This window comes from Ochotona princeps, chromosome 20, assembly GCF_030435755.1.
Source record: "Ochotona princeps isolate mOchPri1 chromosome 20, mOchPri1.hap1, whole genome shotgun sequence".
In the NCBI taxonomy this organism is placed as follows: domain Eukaryota; kingdom Metazoa; phylum Chordata; class Mammalia; order Lagomorpha; family Ochotonidae; genus Ochotona; species Ochotona princeps.
In genome coordinates this window covers 3,740,056-3,756,687 of record NC_080851.1, presented here as the reverse complement: position 1 = coordinate 3,756,687, position 16,632 = coordinate 3,740,056, and the positions used below count along the sequence as shown (strand labels likewise).

The 16,632-nt window shown below is 53.9% G+C and overlaps 1 protein-coding gene across 3 annotated transcripts in view; it reads right to left on the bottom strand.

Moving 5' to 3' along the window:
* Nucleotides 1-16,632, bottom strand: part of NUDCD3 (NudC domain containing 3) — a 59,892-nt gene that overhangs the window by 16,445 nt on the left and 26,815 nt on the right. For all 3 annotated transcript variants that reach the window (XM_058677978.1, XM_004582248.2, XM_058677979.1), the window contains exon 3: nt 7,176-7,308. In XM_058677978.1, coding sequence (XP_058533961.1) covers nt 7,176-7,308 — 133 coding nt within the window. The remainder of the gene's footprint in view (nt 1-7,175; nt 7,309-16,632) is intronic.

Genomic DNA, 16,632 nt, shown 5'->3' with positions numbered 1-16,632 from the left:
CCATCACAGGCTAAGGTTCCTGAGCTCCCACGGAGAGAAGTCACTAGGAGCTGCCCAGGGCACACCCGTGCCCAGTGTGGAGCCAGCTAGGACCCTCTGCTTGCCGGGGCTGTACCACCGATCCACACGCAACCCCAGGGACTCCTCCCCATGAAGCCTCATGTCCATCCACACCCATCTTTCTTGGGAAAACAGAGATGGTGATAATCGCTCCGTGAACAAACCAGACTCCCCATGCAGTCCGACACGGTAACAAACTCTCCCCCCGAGGGAGACCACTGGACAACAGGTGCTTCCAGGAGCACCTGCTGAAGACTCTACAGGGAAGAGCGGCCATTTCTCTGGCTTCTGTGACCGTCAGAAGTGACAAGCACAGAGAACAGCCCAGCAGTGAGGGGAACGAGGAGGGTGAGGTAGGAGCAAACGCTCACCGGGCTGAGGAAGGAAGCAGGTCACTCAGGAGGCACAGCCCCAGCTCGGGGCCAGCAGCCAGGTGAGCACACAACCGGGAAGAGCTGGACCTCTGGAAGCCCACGGGGTAGAGGACAGGACTCCGCTGTGCTCCTAATATAGGATCCTGGCGCACGCAAGGTGAGGACTTAAACTGCTAGGCTACCACACTGGGCCCAAAATTTAAACTGCATTTACACTAAAAACACATTATCCTTTAATCTGGTGTCCCTGGATTTTCTTTTCTTTTTTTTTTTTTAAAGATTTTATTTTATTTTATTTTATTACAAAGTCAGATATACAGAGAGGAGGAGAGACAGAGAGGAAGATCTTCTGTCCGATGATTCACTCCCCAAGTGAGCCGCATCGGCCGGTGCTGCGCCGATCCGAAGCTGGGAACCAGGAACCTCCTCCGGGTCTCCCACCGGGTGCAGGGTCCCAAAGCTTTGGGCCGTCCTCAACTGCTTTCCCAGGCCACAAGCAGGGAGCTGGATGGGAAGTGGAGCTGCTGGGATTAGAACCGGCGCCCATATGGGATCCTGGGGCGTTCAAGGTGAGGACTTTAGCCGCTAGGCCACGCCGCAGGGCCCGTCCCTGGATTTTCTGAGGTGTCCATGGATAGGGGCAGAGGGAAGCCCTGGGCTGCACTCCTCCCACAGGACTACTCCAAGGCCACCCGTCCTGCTGCGCAGCACCAGCTGCCACTGGTGACAGGGCTGCCAGGGCACCGCACACATCTGGCTTCCAGTAGCCCTCACATTACTTGATAATGCCCCATAAAGGCCAAAGCAGACACGCTGACAATTCAGAAGCCAAAAGAAGCAGTCACAGGGCTTCCTCTCAATTTCATGGAAAAAAAAAATACAGTGCAGTTGCTAAATTCTATGGTAACAGCAAACCTATCCACAAGATCATGAGAAAGGGAAAAGAAACTTGTGCTAGTTTGGCTGGCACACCTGGGCCCGCGAGTGCCACAGCCACAGTGTACGGCAAGTGCTTCGTGTGCAGGAAGGTTTTAGCCAGGGTCCCCAAGGCCACAGTATGTGGGCCCATTCCGCTGCTGGGGCAGCCTGGCACTACACACAGCCAGTCTTCAACTGTGCCAAGGCCAGGTTGTTCCTCCCGCCCAGCCTTCATGGGGGGCCCAGGAGCCCAGGAACCCAGGTAGAGAGCACGGGAGCATGGATTCACTCTGCTACCGTGGGGCACCATGGCAGGCACAGAATGAAGCCAGGCAGAGGACACCGAGCGAGGAGCCGGCGAGCTCTGGAAAACAAAACAAAAGCGATTTGCTCATGTTCTGGCGACACATCAGACCGCGTGGGTGGCTGCCATCTTGTTTATGGAATGCTTCCACCATTGCTTCAGCCCCAAAGTGAAAAACACATGGAGGAGAAAAGGTCAGAATTTAAAATCCTATTAATAACAAAAAATGCACCTGGCCACCTCGAGCCTGTTGGCCATGTGTGCTTCCAGCCACCTCACTGTTTGAGCCCCTCCGCTGCACAGCACATGATTCAGTGAGGCCCCTGCGCCCCATCAGCACAAGGAACAGACCTAGCCCTGGAGACACACGGTGACACAGAAACAGTCATCACAGCTCCACGCGATGGATGAAACCGGGAACACATCCTTCCATGCTGCATCAAAATCCTGTCTGGTGTGTGTCAAACTCCCAGAAATCAGTAAGAAAAAGAACAACCTAATGTTGGCAGCAGCCCAAAAACAGGACCAGCTCAGAGGAAAGGCACATGCCAACTCCACCTGGCATCTGAGCGCTGCCCGACAGTGACCCCAGGAAGGGCGATAAGCACCCCACCACTAGGCACCTCCTCTGACGGAAGGGAAGACCACACACACTCTGGGTGCCCCTAACACGGTCAGAAACATCAGTTGTCTAGACTGACACACTCAACTGGAAAAATCTATGCAAACATTCCAAAATTCAGAACTCTCTCAAGTCTGAAGGCGCCTCTGGCCCCCGACATCCTGAATGCAGGGTATCCAATCCCCCTGACACCCCAACGAGACTCAGAAAAACGGCAACCACATTTCCACGGGACTAGTCCCTAGCAAAGCACACTGCGAACTGGAAGTCACACAGAGCAGTCGTGGCTTTGATGCTGACAAGGCCGGAGACTGGAACAACCTAAAAACCTATGAGCAGGGAATCAATTTAATAACCAGCCCATTAGGGCTGGTACTGGGCCCCCAACTTTTGGGAGAGGCATCCTGCACCACACCGCCAGTTCAAGTCCTAACTATCTTGTTCCCATCTCCTGCTAATGTACCAGGGAACACAGTGATGCCGGCTCAAGTGTTTGGGCCCGACACCTATGTGGGAGATCCAAATGGAGGGCCTGGGCCCTGGTTTTGACCTGCCTCAAACCTGGTTATTGCAGAATGAACCAATAGCTCTCTGTTAGACAGACAGATGAATCAATTAATCTTTTAAGAGAAAAATGATTGGAAAGGTCAACCTTTTGGGGGCATAGCACCGTGATGTACTAAGTTTCAGTCCATGGTGCCAGCATCCCATGTGGGTGCTCGTTTTAGTCCCGGCGGCTCCACTTCTGATCCAGCTGCCTGGTAATGTGTCTGGGAAAGCAGGGCAGGATACCCTAAGTCCTTAGGCCACTGCACCCATGTGGGAGACCCGGAAGAAGCTTCAGATACCTGGCTTCAGATTGGCCAGGCTCTGCTACTGAGGCAGTTTGAGTGAGAGAACCAGTGAATGGAAGATCTCTCTTTGACTCTTCTTCTCTCTTTAATCTTCCTTTTAAATAAAATCAATAAGTCTTTTAAAAAAAAGTTGGCCCATTGCTATAAGGAGGCAAAATCCCAGGGCAGGAGCCCAGGGATGAGAAATGGTGGTCTTGGCTTCGCAACAGGTGACGGGGATCCACTGACGCCTTCCTGTGCACCATTCAGTGCAGGTGCATGGGGGCCAGCCTAGCCCTGGGCAGGGACAAGGAAGTTGTCTGAGTGAGTGGACACAGTATCTGTGCTAAGTAGGGCTGGGAAAGCCAGTATTTGCATCTGATTATCTATGCATTCAAGCACCCTGAGTCAGCTGGAAGCTGACGGGGGTGAGCCAGGCCAAGAACCACAGAGGTGGGGCAGGATCCTTGCATGTGCACGCTGGACACTTTCACCATGCCAGCAAATGATGTATTCAAAAACCAGGTAAATTGAAAATCGGGAGGTAACTGCAGCCTCCCGGCTAGGCTTCCTACATGAGTCCTAGCACAGGCGCCATGTGGCATGATGCTGGCATGATGCCAGCAGCACACTTAGGGCCTCCATGACAGGCTCACGGGAAGGTGACACCACAGGCCCCAGACCCCAGTATCAGGAGACCCATGGGACACACCCAGGGCCAAGGTACTGTTCTGGAAGGTTCCTGGCAGGGACAATGCCTGGGAGGAAGGACAGGAGTGACATCTTCCTGTCTCTCAGCCACATCTGTGCCTTGGCACCGCTGAGCACTTGCACTTGGGGGATGGTCTGTCTTACCAGAACAGCTTAAACCAAAACCCCCGGAGCTCGACTGCCCTGGTCTCACATGGGCAGCACATAAGCTTGTGTGTCATGGGTTGTGGGGGTGACACGCCTTGTGCCTGTGCCAGGCTGTGCTTCCCAACAGAGCAGCGCAGAGGAAGCCAGGGCACAGCGCAGGGCGACTTCAGTTAGTTCCAGGACAACCAAGTTCTTCACATTCACCAGGAAAGAGACATTTTTACATGCTGTATGCCTGTAACTTTTTCTCCTCTCACACACTGTCCTGTCCTCCACACCCCCAGTGGGAGGGTCATGCCCAGAGGCACTGCCCCAGGAGCACCGTGGGTGGCTCTCATCCCTGCAGCCAACACAGAGCTGCCCACATGAGACCTTCCTTTCCCCAGCAGCAAAACACCGGCTGTCGGCCAAGCCACTGCACTCACGGCCAGCACCATGCTTCCCTCTGCTGAGTGCCACAGACCAAACCCGAGCATCAACACTGCTGGCAGGCAGCGGGACAGGGACACTTAAGGAGTACCCAAAAGGGTTCTTCAGCTGAGAGGAAAAGCCCTTAGTAGAGCAAAAGCCCAGAAACAAGAGATTCTTGCCAAGTTTTAAGGGATCACAACTAAAACTCTAGGGTCGCCAAGAAGTGGACCAACCAAGACTTTCTGAAAACAATGACGGTGTTTGAAGACCAGAGGAGGAAGGCTTCCCTGCTGGCAGAAGTGACACACAGCGGGCACAGCAGCACAGCTCTGCCATGCTCTCAGCTGCTGCACCCCACCTGTGCCCACTGCCCACTGGGGTAGCAGCCAGGGTCACCTGGGCAGCCGGGTCAGCCCTGGGAGAGCCCAGTGCCTTCAGTACAGGGCAGGGTCACTGTCACATAAATGGAGAGCCCCACACCAGGGCCAGCCTGGGCAGTCCTTCACCAGGACTCCTCAGCTCTAGTAAGCCCCTCTGTCCTGTGTAGTGGCGACCACCACGCGTGGGGTTCAGACAATGCCCGGTGGAGTGAGTCAGAGCCTGGTCACCCTCGGTAAAGACAGGGCTTTGTCACCACAAACATCATGGCAAGTGCATTCCTACAGCACAGGCTGCCTGCACAAGGGGTCCCCACAGAGGGGCACCATGGCCACAGCGTCCCATTTCCAACACGAGGTTGCCCTGGTCGTTGGTCCCAAGTTCGGAGCGCACCATCTGTTTGAGGAGGAGCCTGTGCGGGTCCTTGCAGAGCTCAAGTCAGACAACAGACCAGGAGGCTGGCAGACTGGCAGTCACTGTCAGCAAGTGAATGACGTATGGTCACTAACACCTTACAACTCATCCAAGTGAGCGGTAGTCACACCCAGGCCACTAACACGCCGAGACAATGCGGAGCAAATGACAGAAGAGCAGTGGGCGCCACTCTGGCCTTCCAGACACACACAGGAGTTCTAGGGATCTGGGCCGATTTGGAGCTTCACTTTACAGCGGCCTCTGTGCCCTCTGGGGTCACCAGGCATTGTGAGTCATCTCCCAAGGTAGGGAGAAGGAGTCAGGCAGATGGATGCTTCCTGGAAAAGCTGGGTCACTGTGCCTTGAAGGTGTGGGCCCCGCCACCCGCTGGCAACAAATACGCCATCTCCCCTCCCAGAAGACCCAGCCTTCAAAGGGCTGTGGTCCCTGCTCCAGGCAGATCGAGGGCAGGTCTGCTGGCTTCAGGTGGAGCCCAGAAGCCTCAGGGACCGTCTTGGGGCCTCACTGCACCTTACACCTACTTGGCCCAGGCAGAGTAAGGCATACGGTGACCCAAGTACCCAAGTACGCTGCATGGGGTGAGGGGCAAGAGCCAAGTCACACCCACTGTTCACAGTGGTCACCCCCTGCAGAGAGGGGAAGCCAGTGACATTTGTGATGATGAAGCAAAGCTCACAGCCCGGGCAGAGCTGTGAGGTTTTGGAAGCAATACACTTCACTGTGTCACTCCACCAAGGCTGCCCAGGTGCCTGCTGCTCTTGGAGGAGGACCAGGACCTGCCTCAGCCCCATCCACACCCACAGACTGGAACCACTGGCATGCCCCGCAGAGAGCAGGTTCTTCTCCTGAGGACTGGAGTAAGGACGCTGCTGCGGGCACACAGCCAGCTCTTTCTGCTGCACTGACAATTATGTAACGTCCTGTTTGGCATGCTATAAGAGATTTTTTCCCCCTTCCTGTAAGGGAAGCCTACCAATTACAACAACCTACAATAATGTTATTTCTATCAAGATCCCCAAGTAAACAGCGTTCTCCCACTAAATAACAGCACTGTATTCCAGCCCACGGGACGGAAGTCTCTGACACCAACTGCCGCTGTGACAGCACAGCCTTCCACGACGTGAGCCACATGCCCTGTCATCACTGTGACCTAAAGCTGCCCCTGGTCTTCTGAGGGCCAGCCCAGGGGACCTCACCTACGACCTGACACGGTTTAAAGGAAGCTGGGAGTGCTTGTGACTCAAGACACTGAAGCCCTTTTGTGACCCAGCCCTGTGCCTGCACCTGCGCCTGGGCAGGCAGGAGCAGGCACCCATGTGTGATGTCAGGGCACTAGCTCCACTGAGATGGGAAATCCTCTGATTCTGGACCCCCAGAAAGGAGGAGAGCGGACAGGAAGTCTTCCCTGGGCACATGTGTCACCCATGCTCACTCCTCAGCAACAGGATGCGGAGGCAGCGCAGTGACAACAGTCCCGGGCCCATGGGCTGGGCCCATCCCTCCTCGGCTCTCCCGTGCCTGGGGTGCTGCAGCACCGAGTCTCTCTCCACCATCACAATCACAGACTTGACTCTCTGACCCACAGCCCGTCACACACATGATGAGTGCTACCCACGGTGCCCAGTGTGGGCAGACCTGGCCAGAAAACTCGAGACCCTCAGGCCTGCCCTGGGGGGTTAGCTGACTGGAGTTTCCTTGGGGAAACCTCAGGTAAGCTACATCTTTAGGAAAACAGAGCTCACTGAGGTAGCAGCTGAGTGTCTGCCAGACCCCAGAGGCAGGCCATCTGCACCAGGCCCTGGGGACACCTGTGACTGCTACCAAGAACCAGGGCCGTCCAGGACATGCTTGCCCCACCGAGGCCTCACAGAACCAGAATGGGGAGTGCCAGCCACGGGGACCCCTGCTGGCCAGCTGGAAGTACCTCTGGGTAAAGGCTAAGGGCAAGGACAGGGGCGCGTGCACACACCCAGGGCTGTTACCTGCTTCCCCTTCACCACGTGCTTGGGCACTGGCACCCTGACCTCCAGGTCTGTGTAGTCTTGGGACCAGGTGTAATTCTCCCGGACGGCCCCGTTGTAGCTGTCAGGGTTTCTCTGGAATTGCTCCTGAAGCCTGAAAGAGAACAAGAAGGTGAGAGGCAGGCAGGGCAGAGGCCAGGGCTGGGGCACGCTCCCCCACGTCCCAGGAGCCCAGCCAAGTGCCCCTTCAAAGTCACCTGCTTTCACACCTTCAAACTCCATTCCCGGGTGTCCCAGACAAGAGTAAGGAAAAGCTAGAGACGAAACCTCACAGAGTTTAGGAAAAGCCTCTAGGACCATAAGCCAGCATCCCCAGAGGGTTGGACACGAATGACCACTGGGTCTCTCTTTCCTATAAACTGTCTGATAGGGTCTACCCTTACAAGTAAAGAAGAACCAGGCCAAGCAACGTCATCCTACAGCACCAAACTAGAACCCACCCTGGTGCCTTTACCGTCCCCTGGAGAGTGAATCAAAACCACAGGCGCTGTGGGGAGACCGTGCAGCTATCAGGACATGGCCTGAAAACCCAACGGGCAGACCTCACCACACATGCCTGTTCCTAACACACAGGTGCACACAGGCCAAGCCAGTTGGTGTCAGCACACAACTTAATGCTACACAACTTAAGTGTGAACCCACAAGTCCATCACAGGAAGACATGAGCCACAGAAGGCAGCAGCTACGAGCATGGGACATTCCAGCAGCACCAGAGATAGCTCAGGCCCTGCTGCAAGGTGCTGAGAGCAGCAGGTGGATTGGGAAGGAAGAGGGCCCTACAGGCTTCTGAGCCTGTGAGTTCACTCAACAGGAAAGCACCAACCATAGGCCGATGCCTACGTTGCAGAACAGACAAGGGCTGAGGAGGGCTGGCCCAAGTTTTGAGGCAAGAAGGCACACATCTACTGTGGTACATCGTACCCTGTGTGTGTGTTGGGCAGCCCTCAAAATTATACACTGACATTGTAAGCCCCAGGACACCAGAATAGTACCTCTACGTGATCCAGTTATAATGCAGCCAACAGGATGGGGCCTACACCAATGGGACCGGTGTCCTTCAAAGTGGGGATCCTGGACATACAGGGAGACACCCAGAGGGAAGAGACTGGGGTGACACTGCTGTGAGCCAAAGAATGCCAACGACTGCGAGCCATCGTGCAGTGGGGTATGGCAGTGAAGATCCTGTCCCAGGGTTGCCCAGGGAGCAGAGCCCAGCCAGCACCCTGCCTCAGGGTAGAGAGGGAATCCATGTGGCTTTAGCCACTCTTTCAGGGTACATGGCTGCGCAACCAAGCAAACGGAGACTGAGGAAGCTAATCTCAGTCAGAGATGATACCAAATACAGTGCTGAGGACCTGCATGATGGCCTGGGTCTATCTAGTGGATAGGCCAGCACTTCAAGCAGAGCAGGGACACTCAACAAGTGAGCCGCACCAGCAGTGTGCAGCTTGCTGCCAGCAGGAAGCAGAGGGCAAAAAGACAGGAGAAAGCTATGGAGCAAGAGAACGGCCCAGACACCCTCTGCAAGACTATTCTCCAAACTGCTTACTGGGCACAATGGGCTAAGCTGCCACCCACATGCCAGCATCACATGGAGCGCTGCTTCAGGTACCAGATGCCCCGCTCTGGTCCAGTTCCCTGCTTATGTGTCTGGGAAAGTAGCGGAAGATGGCCCAAGTGGTTGCGCCCTTGTACAAAATGGGACTCCTGTCCACATGCTTTGGCCTGGCCCAACCCTGACTGTTCAGGCCATTCAGGATGTGAACCAGTAGACTGAAGATCTCTAGCTCCATAACTCTGCCTTCCCAATAAGTAAAAATAAATCTTAAAAAAAAATCTAATGTGTGGCTTCAGCTTCTGCAGGAAATATTCGTACAAAGTGACATGAAAAAGCAAATCCCTACAGGTAGCCTGTCACCCTTGGCTACCTCGCGCGGTGGACCACTGGAGAACTCACTCTTCCTCAGGAGTCAGTTCAATGCCCCCCAACAGCCAAGAGAAACAGCTTCCCTTGAAAAGAGGCACTGGCCTGGCCACTCGGCCAGCAGGGGGCGAAGCAGATGCAAGATTTCTCTCCCCCTCAACCCAATCGCTTGCTGTTAACTCTACCTTTCACATACAAGTTAAAATAAAGTGGCTAAGGTCCTCGCCTTGATCCCATATGGCTGCTGGTTCTAATCCCGGCAGCTCCACTTCCTCTCTGTCTCTCCTCCTCTCAGTATATCTGACTTTGTAATAAAAATAAAATAAATCTTTAAAAAAAAATAAATAAATCCATATTAATAAAGAAAAAGTGGGGCTAGTGTCTACCACTGTGGCATGGGGCGCAGGGATGCCCCCTGGGGTGCTGGTTTCCTATGGCACAACAGGAATGGTTTGAATCCCAGCTGTTTTACTCCCAACCCAGCTCCCTGTTAATGTGGCTGGGAACGCAGCATAGCTTGGTCCAAGTGTCTGGGCTCCTGTACCCATATGGGAGACCCAGAGGAAGTTCCTGGCTCCTGATTGGCCCAGTTCTGAACACTCCTGCCAGCTGGTGGTGGAACAGCAAATGTTTTCTGTATCTATCTGTAAACCCTGCCTTTCAAAATCAATCTTTTAAAAATAAAATAAACAAAAGTGGAACTAGTGTTGTGGCATCCCACGAGCATCTTTTGACCTACCTCCCTGTTAATACACTCGGAAGCAGCAGGTGACAGCCCAAGGGCTTAGGTCCCTGCTGCCCAGGTGAGAGACCTGGGTGGAGTGTCTGGCTCCAGGCTTCAGTCTGGTCCAGCCCATTCGGGGAGTGAACCAGTGAATGAAGGTCTCATTCTTATTCTCTCCCACCCCCAATCCCAACTCTGCCTTTCAAACCATAATGACAACCACACAGTAAGTGTCCACAAGAGTCAACGAGGCACCCCACAACCCCTGCAGCCAACCTGGAAGACCCCAGGTCAGGGCACAGGAAGCAGGCACAGTGACAGGAACTTGCCAGGCCCTCCAATGTGAGCATGATGGTGGCATGGAACTCTCATCTAACACACAGGGACAGTCCCAAGAACGCGCCCGGTAGCAGCCCTGGGAGAGAAGGGGTTTTGCTTCCTCACTGATGGCTGGGCATGCTCCAGCACTGGAAAAGGACCCACACTATGGCCCCACACAACACAGATGCACATGGCCTAGCACTTGGCAGTCGGAGCCAACAGGAAGAGGCCTCCCCGCTGTCCGAAGGAAAGCAGCTCAGTACAGCAGACCGTGGCTGCATCTGCCGGACCAGGGACATCCCCACAGATGCACCTGCTCCAGCCCAGCCATATCAGCCGCCTGCCAGGCCCCGCAGCCTCCTTCCATATGGGGCAGAACTGCCCCTAAAACAGCCCTAGCATCTCATGGTTGCTTTTTTTAACACTCTGAATATACATTCTCTTTAAACAGAGTCGATTATTTCCAGCCGACATTGTATAAAAATAGGTGTCCTGTCAGGCGCAGGTGGCTCTGGCTGCAACTGTGAGTCTAGGGAGGCGGGAGGTGGGAGCTGGGGCTTCAGCAGGGTAGGAGGGGTGAGTCAACCACTCTGCACATTAGGGAGCTGGTCTCACCCTGGCTCCCACTCCCAATGAGCTGGGACAGGTCCTGAAGTGGGGGAGGGAACCGGGTTGGGCTGGGCCAACTCTGGCTGCCAGACACTGGCGGCAGCTGAACAGGGAGGCGGCCGGCGCCCATTGTCTGCTGGAGGTGCTCCGCCATCGACCTGCGGCATGGCCTCAGCCGGTGGGCAGCATCCAGCCCACGAGTCTGCCTGTGCAGGCAGAATCAGGACCCTGAGGTTACAACAGCTAGCGGCAAGCACCAGACCATGATAAAAGAGGCCAGTGCACGTCCCTCGAGAGCTGGACAGGAAGTGAGAGCACCCGGGTGAGGAGAATTGGGCTCCGCAGAGCCCCAGGTACAGCCCCAGCTCCTAGTGCAAGGCGTGCAGCCAGGAAGCTGGCTGCCTGCGCCCCAGGAGACCGCCTCAGCAGAACCGCATGCGGGCACGGCCAGGTTGTCACTCATGCCCAGAGCCAGCGATCTTGCTTCTTCCTGACCCTGGACACTCTGGCCAGCACATGTGCAGAAGAGAGGCGCTCAGTGCAGTTCTCATACCAGCAAAGCACACATGGCCACACACCATCTCCTGTGAAATTCTGCAACTGCCTTGTGCAATTTTTCTTGTGTGTAATTTCCTTTTTGTGGAAGTTCTTTATATATCTTGATAGGAATTATTAATGGATGTTAGAACACCTCGTGTTGTTTTACAAGCTGTCTTTATATACTGAGATGTCTGTCAGGTCAACACAACTCGCCCACGTGTGATCTGTACTGGGCTCTGACACCCCACTCCGTGTGTCCACAACTCCTGCCCTCACGCCCAGATCCAGGCGATCCCAGGATTCTTGCACTCCGTAGAGTCGGCACCCCTTCTCATTCAGTCTTCATTTCTTCATGCATTCTCCTTACTTCTCTTTAATCAGTTTGTCTTTTGTGATGCACCCTCCTCCCATGAGAGCCAGCTCCTGCCTCTTGGATCTGCACAGGTACCTCCGGGGGCTGCACTGGCCCGTGTGTCTCAGGCTGCCACCTGGGCGGCAGGCCTCCCAGTCCTGCTGCTGCACCTAGGAACCCAGGAGCCTGCCCACTGATAGAGCACGGATGAGAGAGCTCACTTTAACAATAATTTTAAAAATTAAAAGACATATTGCAAAAAAGTTTGCGTCTATATTTTAAAACTGATTTTGTAGCAACAAATTTTTTTGTTGTTAAAGATTTATTTATTTTTATTACAAAGTCAGATATACAGAGAGGAGGAGAGACAGAAAGGAAGATCTCCCATCCGATGATTCACTCCCCAAGTGACTGCAACGGCCGGTGCTGCACCAATCCAAAGCCAGGAGCCAGGAGCCAGGAACTTCTCCAGGTCTCCGTTGCGATTGCAGGGTTTCAAGGCTTTGGGCAGTCCTCGACTGCTTTCCCAGGCCACAAGCAGGGAGCTGGATGGGAAGTGGAGCTGCCGGGATTAGAACCGGCGCCCATATGGGATCCCGGGGCGTTCAAGGCGAGGACTTTAGCCACTAAGCTAGGCCACACCACCGGGCCCGTAGCAACAGATTTTTAAAAAATACTTATTTCTATTGGAAAAGCAGATTTATATAAAGAAGAGACAGAATAATCTTCTATCCTCTGGTTCACTCCCCAAATGGCCACAACGGCTGGAGCTGAGCTGAGCTGAAGCCAGGAACCAGGAGCTTCCTCGGGGTCTTCCACACGGGTGCAGGGTCCCAAGACCTTAGGCAATCCTCTACTGCTTTCCCAGACCACAAGTAGGAAGCTGGATGGGAAGTAGAGCAGCCAGGACATGAACGGGTACCCATATGGGATACCAGCACTTGGAGGTGGAGGCTTAGCCAGTTGAGTCAACATGTCGGCCCCTATACCTACAGGCTTAAAATAAAGAATTCAGGGCCAGGAGCAGTGGCCTAGCAAACTGACCCTCTGCCTACAGCATCAGTACCTCAGGGAAACCAGTTCTAGTGCCAGTTGCTGGGAAGGCAGCAGAGGGTGATTGCATTCATGTGGAAGCTCCTGGCTTCAGAGCAGATCAGCTCCAGCCACTGCAGCCATCTGGGAGGTGAACCAGCAGAGGGACGTTTTTCTGCCTTTCAAATAAATAAATAAACTTTAAAAAGAATTAGGTCAAAGAAAACCATCAACACTCAAGCTTAAAGTTCTTACAAAGCTGAAAAGGCTTAAAAATGCAAATTTAGAAAACACATTTTGACAACCTACATCAGGTAGTCAGCTAACAGCAGGAAAATCAGGCAGCGTTTACTATAAAATGATTTTAATTGGGGTGAGTAGGTGGCCTGGCATTTAAGATGCCCCTGTCCCCTCTCAGGGTGCAGCAGGCTCCTCACTCCAGCTCCTGACAGTGCGTCCCCTGGGAGGTAGCACACCCACTCCGTGTTCCTGTCACCACACATCCAGGGACCCCCAGCTTCAGCCCAGCGCAGCTCCAGTCATCTCAGGCACCTGGGGAGACCCCAGGGCACTGGCACAGGCCTGTGCACTCTCTACCTCTCATGTAATTTTTTAAAAATTGATTTTAATCAGGGCCTGGTGTGGTAACCTAGCTTAGTGGCTAAAGTCCTCGCCTTGAATGCACCGGGACCCCATATAGGCGCCGGTTCTAGTCCCAGCAGCTCCGCTTCCCATCCAGCTCCCTGCTTGTGGCCTGGGAAAGCAGTCGAGGACTGCCCAAAGCCTTGAAACCCTGCAATCGCAACGGAGACCTGGAGAAGTTCCTGGCTCCTGGCTCCTGGCTTTGGATTGGTGCAGCACCGGCCGTTGCAGTCACTTGGGGAGTGAATCATCGGATGGGAGATCTTCCTCTCTGTCTCTCCTCCTCTCTGTATATCTGACTTTGTAATAAAAATAAATAAATCTTTTTTAAAATAAGATAAAAAAAATAAACTACTCCATAAATGTATCAAGAATTAAGAATTATATTAAGAATTCTGAATCATATAAGTACCCTAGCCTTCAACTCAATTTTTTTTCTATTCATTCAAAACCAGAAAAACCTAACACGTGCTTTACTGCTTCAGTTCTCAAAAGACTCCCCAGTGAAGGAGTAACTAGTGGGTGGCTGTTGAGGGGCAGCCAGTTCAACTGCTGCTTGGGATACCTGTGCCCCTACCAGTGCCAGTTCGGGTCCCAGCGACTGTGCTTCCAATCAGCTTCAAGCCACAGCAAGCCGGAGGCAACAGGAGATGCTCCAAGGGGTTGGATCCACCACCCCTGTGGGCAACCCAGCCCCTGCTCAGCCTGGCCCAGCCTTCACTGTTGTGGCATTTGCTGAGTGAGCGAAGGGAGGGCTCTCCCTTTTGGCTTTCAGAGAAATGAGTATGCTCTAAAAAGAAACAAGTAGGCCGAAGAAAGCCACCAGTACTGAGAGGGTAGTCCTACACACACTACTTCTGAGAAGCAGGCCCAGCACAAGCGCAGATGCTTCCCCTAGCACCAGGCGGGTGAGCAGCTGAAGGGAGTCAGGACAGACGCCCGCTGCCCTCTGCCCTATGGCCTCTGGCCCAGGCCAGGGTTCTTCAGAACTGTACCAAGGCCCAGGCACTCCCCCAATCAGTGCACACCCAGGACCTCTGAGGCCCTCCCTCGACGCACAGCCTTGTGGGTTCCACCAATCCAGACTGCCCTCATCCAGGCTCCCTGTCCTACAGCCAATCCCAACGCTACTCCTACCCTCCTATCACAGGAGGGCCAGGACATAAGGTGTGTAAACTTCCCTCAGGCCCCTGCATCTACATGGAGACCCTGATGACGCTCCTGGCTCTGGCCTGACCGAGCCCCAGCCCAGCCACTGCGGTTATCTGGAGAGTAAACCAGCAAGTGAGAGGTCTCTCTCTGTCTCTCTCTGTAACTCATTCAAATAAATAAAATATACTTTAAAAATATATTTATTCAAGAGATACAGGAAGAGAGAAAGAGAAAAACCATGTTCCCATTCACTGGCTCACTTCCCAAATAAATGCCTTCAAGAGCTGGGGCTGGGCCAGGGCTAAAGCCAAAAGCCAAGAACTCCATCAGAGTCTCCAAGGGCATGAGCCATCACCAATGCCTCCTGGGTCTGTGTCGGCAGGAAGCCGGCGTCAGGGGCTAGAGCCAGAACAAAAACCCAAGCTTTCCAAATGTAGGATCAGACATCTCAGCCACTGGGCCAAACGCAGCTGCAGGGACTATAAACTTCCCCAGTTACACCGCCGTAAGGTACAAACCCCAGAACGGAATGTGACAAAGGGCACGTATAAAATCTCCACTGAGCCAGTGCATGGCTCAGAGGCTAAATCCTCACCTTGCAAGTGCCAGTTCACGTCCCAGCTGTTCCACTTCCCATGTAACCCCTGCTTGTGGCCTGAGAAGTAGTGGAGGATGGCCCAAAGGTTTGGGATACTGCACCCACATGGGAGACCGAGAAGAAGCTCCTGGCTTTGGATCCAGCCATTGCAGCCATTTCAGGAGTGAACCAGGATGGAAGATCTTTCTCTCTGTCTCCCCTTCTCTCAGGAAATCTGATGTGCCTTTCCAATAAAAGTAAATAACTTTTAAAAATCTCCACAGTGGGACAAAGTACAATAGCAAAATGAAATGTGTGGGTGCGCTATGCAGAGACAGGACACCACGGCAGTATGTGCCACCTGGGCACCCTGTGACATGCGTCGCACTGCAGCCACAGATCACATTCTAAGTCAGCCAGCCACTGCCCACAAGTATTTATCACACAGTAGGGGCTGCAATGCCCTAGAGGAAGGTCCAGGGATTAGGAGGGCCACACCGTAGACCATGGGGAAACGGAGGGCAGAGCCCACAGGAGACAGGAGGAAACTGGGCCCACCCTCTCAGTAGGCGTGCGAGGGGCAGTGACAGCTCATGTTTGTCTACCATGCACCTGATGGATGGAGGCACTGGGCAGCAGCACACACTCAGCCTCCTGGCTCAGAGTCTCCGAGCGGCACGAAGGGATTGCACCACAGGCCAGGAACATGCCTCTGTCTCAGGTCTCTCTCCCTCTTGCAAAGTCCCAGGTTCAATTGCTGGGATTCCACACTAGGCCTCACCCAGTGAAATCACTTCCAAGGCTCTGCCTCCAAACACCAGGTCAGATCACCGGGATTAAACTTCAACACAGTTTCACGGGAAACGGATCACAGCCACACTACACCAAATATAAATACAGCAAATATACATGAGAGCACAGAATACACACCAATAACTGGACACACTGCAAACCAATGATGGGCAAGAGATGACTCCTCCCTTAAAAAATGCAGACCGGAAACCAGGTGAACACACAACGCGAACATCCACGCGGAAACGGCAGGTAGGACCTCATGGCAAAAAGAACACTTGCAAAACCTAGTGTCCCCAACAGGATGTGATGAGAGAGGGCGTGTCCCTGCTGTGTCCTATCCCCGCCAGACCCAGACAACAACAGAGCAGATTTACTCAGCATGCAAGCACGAAGACCTAAGTGCTAACCCTGCTCAGCACTGGTTAGTGAGGTCTGCTCCGCCTGGGTCAGTGATGGGGGCATAACCAGCCTGTGACCTCTACTGCTCAGCTGCCCAGCACATGTGGCCAGCCCACAGTGACGAATCAGACCCTGTCGGTGGGCACCTAGCGGTCTCATCAGAGTGCTCACCAAGACAGCAGCTCTCATGGAAGTGTCTGCCCCCGACCCCAGGAGCAGCTAGGGCAACAAGGTGAGGCTGCTGGCTCAAGCCTTGGCAAACAGTACTTTTCCGCTCCCATTAGTTGCAGGCTGCCAGGAAAATTTTAGCTGTGAACAGAATGGAGACAGGCTGGAGAAACAGCCCTACTA